The sequence below is a fragment of the Dipteris shenzhenensis genome, chromosome 3 (genome assembly GCF_047967505.1).
Source record: "Dipteris shenzhenensis isolate YYH24624 ecotype China chromosome 3, Dip_SZ_1.0, whole genome shotgun sequence".
NCBI classification, from domain to species: Eukaryota; Viridiplantae; Streptophyta; class Polypodiopsida; order Gleicheniales; family Dipteridaceae; genus Dipteris; species Dipteris shenzhenensis.
Window position 1 is genome coordinate 33,250,087 of NC_141598.1, and position 7,427 is coordinate 33,257,513.

The 7,427-nt window shown below is 43.7% G+C and overlaps 1 protein-coding gene across 1 annotated transcript; it reads left to right on the forward strand.

Moving 5' to 3' along the window:
- Positions 1–5,049: 5,049 nt before the first annotated feature.
- On the forward strand, positions 5,050–6,645 carry LOC147903684 (protein trichome birefringence-like 8). The gene is made up of 4 exons (XM_087372218.1): positions 5,050–5,210; positions 5,313–5,705; positions 5,890–6,048; positions 6,288–6,645. Exons 1-4 carry the CDS (start codon positions 5,203–5,205, stop codon positions 6,643–6,645), a joined length of 918 nt encoding a protein of 305 aa, XP_087228344.1. The 5' UTR covers positions 5,050–5,202.
- Positions 6,646–7,427: the final 782 nt, after the last annotated feature.

Consider the following 7,427-nt stretch of genomic DNA (forward strand, 5'->3'; position numbering starts at 1 on the left):
ATGGAGTGTTTCTTCTTGGAGAAAGGACATGGGGCTTCTTGGAGGCAAGAGATGTGATGCCTTTGGGCTTCCTTGGAGACATGGCGGTCTTCAGCTATTGTAAAGAGAGTAATATTTTAGTACTAGGAGTCACACTAAGATGAAATGGGTAAAATAACAAAGAGAGAGAGAGAGAGAGAGAGAGAGAGAGAGAGCAACAACAAAAGCAGAAAGTTTGCATGTCGATAGAAGGAATGGCAAAAGGCAATCGCATGCAGGTTCGAATATTGAATTATGAGGGGAAAGCATTTAGAGAATGGAGGAAAAGCAAAGAACGAATAGAGAATGGAGGAAAAGCAAAGAACGAATAGAGAATGGGGGAAAAGAGAAGAACGAATAGAGAGAGAGAGATAGAGAGAGAGAGTACTCACAAGAGAGCGACCCACATTAACGTCCTGCCAAAAAATTCGAGGTGGAAATCAAAAGTTCTGAAGTTTGAAAGTGCAAGCTGGAAATCAGAAGTTCAGAAGTTCAAAAGTGGAAGTGATAGAGTGCAGGTTTGAAAGTGAAACACTTGAGAGGAGACGCAGTGCATGAAAATGTGTGTATGAGCATGAGAATGCGTACGTGAGAATATCTTGTGTATGAGAATATGTAATCAATAAATATATTACTACACATCGATTCGAGAAATCTCTCCATATTGCACACTACTTAGTACTACCACATTCTTGCCAATAGTACATACACCGTAGCATGCTTTCACCCTTAGGCAAGATACCTATATATAGAAATGCCTTGAATCTCACAAAAAATGGTTACACCCAATCAAACATTGACACGTGTGGGCACACACACACACACATGTATGTATAATTATATTTACCCTTGAAGATCTCATTAGGCTTTAAAATAAAGCTTCTATCAATTCCTTATTCTAAGATTCCACATGGCACTCAAATGAAATGGCAACATGGCAACATGGCCCTTCTCCTTCTTATTTTGAGTGCCATGTACTCAAGGAAAGTGCTCAGAAAGTGCCTCACCCAACAAGCTTTAGAGCTGTCAATTCATATTTTTAATTTATTGCCCATTGAAGAGTGAAGAGCTGGGTGGCTATGGTGATGGAACACTTCCCCAATCTACTCACCCCCCCTATCACCCCTACAATGCTTCCCTTCTACCTCTCGATCTCATTCTCCATTCCCTCCCTTCTTCACTCCCCCCTTGGCTCTTTCCCCTCCCCCTTCCAAAGCCATATCCCTTCATCTTTAGATTGCCTTGCATTGATGTTCTTGATCATCTCCTCTAGTAAGCAATGGAAATGAGGAGCGTGCATGTCATTCTTATCAGGGGCCAGTGGTGAGGATCTTAGCATTGAGGAGCATAACCTCTTGATTATCTCCTCCATGGAGTATCAAGACAAGGGACTTGCAACATGTTGTTCTCATTAGGGATTACTAAGTTAAAGTGGAGGTGGAGCTCAAGAAAAATCTGTTGCCATATCCTTGGATTGATGGACAAACATATAGTCCAACATGGGAAATCATGCTGAACCCACAACAAGATGAAGGGGTGCTACCTTCGGTACCTTTTAGATTTCAATACGAGCATAGAAAGGAAAGAGGCCATGGAAAATCCCTTGTTTACTTACAAATCTACTCAGGTACACTTCCATGTTTGCTTGTGTAGAGCATGTTCCTTCATCTTTCCTTGATCTTTGATAGGCCTTGCATTTCCAAGCAAGTTGTAGCCCTCATGGACCTAGCCTCAATTCATCACATATGCATCAAGCTCACCTTAGAAGACGAATTCTTACACACCAATGAACAAATTGATTGTGTTGTCAACTAACATATCACTCTCAATTTCCCTAAAAAGAAAGGATCTTGGCTTGGAATCATGCAAGCTCTTCTCAATAGTGAAATTGGTTTCCATGCATTCACACCATGGTAAGTGAGGCATGTTTTATTTCCTATAAGTCTAAAAATTAGCTTCAAGGCACCTTCCTCTTGGCCCATCCATGTTTTCTTTCTTGTAAGTAAGTGAGTTAGATAAAGGTAGTCTAGCAAAACTTGCTTATAGGAGAAGAGCTAGGAGGGTTGTAAGTAGATAGAAAGTCAAGCAATGTCATCAAAGGTATGTTGTCTTGAAGAGGTCGATGGTATTATTTTGTTTGGAACTTTCATCATGACTCCTGGCAGCGAAGACACCTAGTTGAGAGTAGTTGCCACATCAACTTAACTTAGTTATATGCTACTTTAGGAGAAGTGAATAATTTTGTGGGTGCGGTTGGCATGCCACCATGATGGTCGATTATATTTAACTTGACAAGATCACGGCTTGGTTGAAGAGGTTGAGTTAAGGGCTAAACATGGAGCAGTATCATCCAATGCAGGTAGCATAGAAAAATGTGCACAAGGGCACCAATTGGATTAGCTCACAACAAGAATTGTTGTCACTCTTATGACCAACCATTTTGATTGTATTCCTATATGCTTCTTGCAACACCAACTTCAAATTTTATGCACATGTAATCGATGCACATCTCCTTCCACAATTGACACTAGAAGGCTTGGATGAAGGTAGCCACAAGAGGTTCAAAAGTATAAGGAGGCATTGCTTCATGCTTTAGAACAGTAAATAAACAATCAAGGAGGTATTTAGTGCATGATATACCCTTGCCTAAGTCATGAAAGCCATTCAATAGTGAGAAAGTCTTGCTCAGGGGGTTAATTTATGTGAGTATCACATGAGTTCAACATAAGGGAATATTCATTTGTTCACACATTTTCACAGACAAAAGGGAACCAAAAAAGATATTTTGGAGAAAACATTGCACATTGAATAGGAAAAGGGTGCATTTTATTAATGAAAAATTCACAGATAACCTGGGTTGTATAATTAGACCTTGAACGCATGCAATATATAGGGCTCACACATAGTGACCCCGCCGAGGAGTCTTGCAGATGTAAAGACAGAACTTCCTACTTCAACATATCATAGTATCCTAACCGATGGGGACTCTTGCATGTTCAAAGAGCACGACCTTGATTATGATCTTTCTTTTGTAGACTGATAGTCTTGATGGTCTAAGAACTCCATATTCATGTTGAGACATTTCCCCAAATACATATTCATGTTGAGACGTTTCCCCAAATACATAACAAAAGAGTGATCTTCAAGGACCATCACACTCATAAGGTCCCATCATCTTAAAGGAGTAGGACCAACAAGATGGAGGTTTTATATGGAGGAGTGCTATACAAAACAAAGCAACAATAAGACATAGGGAAGAAAGTTTGCCGTGGGTGAGTGTACTAGTCAATGCCTAAAATTTGAAATGAGCGTTCTCTTTCCATTGACAAGGTTTGTCCTATCATAGATTTACATAATACACAATACCTACTTTATATGAAAAAATGAAAAAAGATTTCTCCAAGTCATTTGACTGCTAGAAAGCATTGGACATTGATGAACCAATGAAATCGATGTCAAATTTAGACAGTGATACTAGTCTTGACAAATTGGTAAGATTTAATATGGTTGCGGAGCGATTGAAAGGCAATTGAAGGCCAATAAATTTAATGGCCGACAAGCCGAGGTGCAACGTCAGCTCAGGTGGTAGGATGTTTGCCTACCAAAGAAGCTACCTTGGTTCGAATTGAGCATAGGTCGAGGGCATTATGCCCCTCTATAGGACCATGCCAAGAGAAAAGTTCCAAAATTTTTCAACTACTATACAAACCTTGACCTATAAGGCTAGGTTCACACCGACCACCGAGAGCCAAATCTCGCAGTTTGCATTTTGGTGGATTGTCGCTAGGCCTGGACATTCATACCAACTAGACATCTGGTAGCAGAAGGTGAACCTTATCGGCTCGAGGTTGCAGTCGAAACACGTTGATTGGAGAGCTTCCAATTGAACAATGCTTGGGCAAGGGGGGGGGGATGTACTTAGCGGAGGAACTCTTATCCTCTCTTCTCCCCGCCTTATATAATAGATTTGTGGGAAGAATGAATAAAAAAGTATGCTTTTGGATCAAATTTGGAAGGAGTGTTTATAGTCCTCTAGATCAATCTAAAATCAAGGGCCTAAAATTGTACACAAGAAAGCAAGTTTCAAAACCTTGGATCTTCATAAAGATCAACGCCTATAATCTAGACACATGGCTGAAGGAAGGCTTAGAAAAGGAAAACTTCCTTGTGAGCTGCCTACCCTTTAAAAAAAAATTTGTTGAAATCCTTCAAGTTGTTCTCTAAAATTGGCCTGAAAGAAAAAAAAAAAAGGCTTGGCCGTCGTGCCATACATATAACTTGCATAGACTTCATCGGCATCTCCGCTGCAGTGTTTCCATCCCCACAAGCACCTTGCCTGATCATCTGCTTTCCTTCATCAATATCTTCCTCCATCGTTGCTGCATTCATCTCACAGCTTCCAGCAATATTTTCGTTCATCTCCCATCTCCACCACCTCGCAGTTGCCGGCCGCCTGCATCGCCATCCATGACGCTCAAACTCATGAATTCCTTCACCTCTAGTTCCCCGCTTTCATCCGACGTCCTTCGTGCCTTTTCCACTAGTACCCGTACCACCTTCTACTGCGCCCTCTGCTTTGCCGCTCTCGTGCTGCTCTCCGGCTTCGTTTACTTTGACCTCATCCGTGTCGCTCCCCTTTGCGGATTCCTTCTCGACTTCCCTATGCGCTCCCGGCTCCCTTACTTCAATGCAGAGTCAGATGTGAAGAAGCTTCAGGTCACACCGCCGCACCCTTTCTCCCCTCCCCGTTCTTCCCATGGGGTTATTGGAGGTCCCATTAATGTGCTGCCGCATAATCCAGGACCGCAACCAACTCCGAGTTCAGACAATATAAGCGGGGTTGTCGAAACTACCCCCGTTCGCTTTGCCCCACGATATTCTCAGCCCACGCACAGACCATCCCAGAACTACAATCTGCCACCAACTTCTGACGATAAGAAGGCAGGTATGCAATTGGATCTGGGAAACGAAAAACGAAATGAAAAGATTGAGAAACTGATACCCAAACGCCAGCACCAGCTCCATGAATGCAACCTGTTCAACGGGACATGGGTAAGGGATGACTCTTATCCACTATACAAATCGAAGGATTGCCCGTTTGTTGATGACGGTTTCAAGTGCCAGGAAAACGGCCGGCCCGACAAAGGATATTTAAAGTGGCGATGGCAGCCCTCCGGATGCAGTATGCCCAGGTAACATCAAAATCCAGCGTGGGTCTGCTTGCATGAAGTCTGAAATTTTCTTTTCGACCTTAAACGTTGTGAATCACTTGCCTCATGCATTACATTCTACAGATTTGACGCGAACGAGATGCTCAATCGATTCCGGGGTTCTCGCATTGTCTTTGTTGGAGACTCTCTCGGGAGAGACCAGTGGGAGTCCATGGTCTGCATGTTAGCGGAAGGCGTGCAAAACAAGAGCCACATCTACGAAGTGAACGGACAGCTTATCAGTAGACGCAAGGCGTTTTTGTCGTTCCGATTCGAGGATTACAATTTCACTGTGGAGTATTACAGATCGCCTTTCCTGGTGGCGCAAGGGCCTGCTCCTGGCAATTCTTCAAAAGGTGTGGTGGAGACGACTGTGAGGGTGGATACAATGGACTGGAGGTCGAAAGATTGGGAGGGAGCCGATGTACTGGTTTTCAACACGGGGCACTGGTGGACTTACGAGAAAACGCTGGAAGCGTAAGTCCGAGTGAGATGCTTAGTTTACTGTTGACGTGAAAAAGATAGCAGCTGCAATGTGCTTTTGTTCAGGAGTTTCTCTGTTATAAAGTCCGATGCGCTTAGTCTTTTTGGGTTTCTTCGGAGTTTCCCACTGATCTGTGAGAGACTCAGAGTTTGATCACGCGTGGTTGTTCACAAACAGGGGCTGCTACTTCCAAGAGGCGGGAAAAGTGAACAGGAAAATGGACTTGAGGGCGGGATTCACGAGGGCAATGCGAACGTGGAGGAGATGGGTGACAAAGGAAATTGATCCCCAGAGCACACAGGTGTTCTTCCGAACGTATGCACCAGATCATTTCAGGTACTCGACTGCTTATTCCGCCGATCGATTTCTTCCTTCCTTTCCCCGTATTTCGCCAGCTGGAAAGTCCATGATGCGTTGCGCATATCTTCTGTGATTTGCGAAATTCTCGAACCGGTTTAGGGAATCCCACATGCACAAGCGAAAGTAAGCACACAGATCGCAAAATCGAGTTTGTTGCAAGCTCCGCAAAGCATCGTATCACTAAACTAGCCGTGTTTGTGTGCTAATTTGTCCAGAGGAACATGGAAATGGGGCGGTAAGTGCAGCCGCGAGACAAAGCCATGGCCAGACGGCACTCGCTTCGAAGGAGAGCCATGGACGAATCCGTTGGTCATCTCCGAAGTAGAAAACCTGCAGCGAGGGCGTTATCAGGATGCTGTAAGCCTGCTGGACATCACCTACCTCTCGAATTTCCGCAGAGATGCCCACTCCTCCATCTACACCCAAAAAAAACGCGAGCCCCGCGCTATCATGCATCACGAGGATTGCACGCACTGGTGCTTACCTGGGCTGCCAGACACTTGGAATGAGATCTTGTTGGCGACCTTGCTAGCATCGGGCAAGGGCGCATGGGATTCACAGCCTGCCCATTGACGAAGCTCTTTCTTCTTCATGGACACCCTCGCACGTCCGTAATTCCAAACTTCGACAATGAGGCCGTCGATACCTGGGCTGCTGCGGACTTTGATTAACGTAGCTATGGATAGCTGAGCATCTCATTCCAATGCAGAAAGCATCGGAATTGCACGAAGCGTCGAAATTGAACAAGACGAAACCAGATAGTTCTCTTTTCGTGAGTGTTGTAGCATACATTTGGATTGTAATCTGTGGGATTTTCCACATGTTTTTTTTGTTTGCTTTAACAAGTTGAATACATTCAAAAGGCCTGCCATGGAAGTTAAGAGAGAGGAGAAGAAGAATGAAGAAGAAGAGGAGAGAGAGAAAAGTTGAGAGAGAGGAGAAGAAGAAGAAGAAAAGAGGAGAGAGAGAAAGGGGGAGAAAAAAATGGGGACAAAAATAGCAAGCACCAATTTGATGAGGACAAAAACGAGCATGCCAAAAATAGCATTTTATCATCTCCACCAAAACCAACCGATCACTATAGCCTTTCCTAAGGGCAGGCCAAAAAGTATATATCTTGCCTATATTCTACGCTTCGCAAACTTTTAACAAGTTGAATGCCTGCCCTGGAAGCTGACAGAAGAAGAAGAAGAAGAGAGGCACAGAGAGAGAGAGAGAATGGGGGAGAAAAAAATGGGGACAAAAATAGCAAGCACTAATTGGATGAGGACAAAAATAGCTGCCGTGGAAGAAGAAGAAGAAGAAGAGAGACAAAAAGGGGAGAAAAAAATGGGGACAAAAATAGCAAGCACGGC

Coding starts and splice junctions, on each gene's coding strand:
- LOC147903684 (XM_087372218.1), top strand. Junction 5,706..5,889: donor TACGAGAAAACGCTGGAAGC/GTAAGTCCGAGT, acceptor GTTCACAAACAG/GGGCTGCTACTTCCAAGAGG. Junction 6,049..6,287: donor TATGCACCAGATCATTTCAG/GTACTCGACTGC, acceptor TAATTTGTCCAG/AGGAACATGGAAATGGGGCG.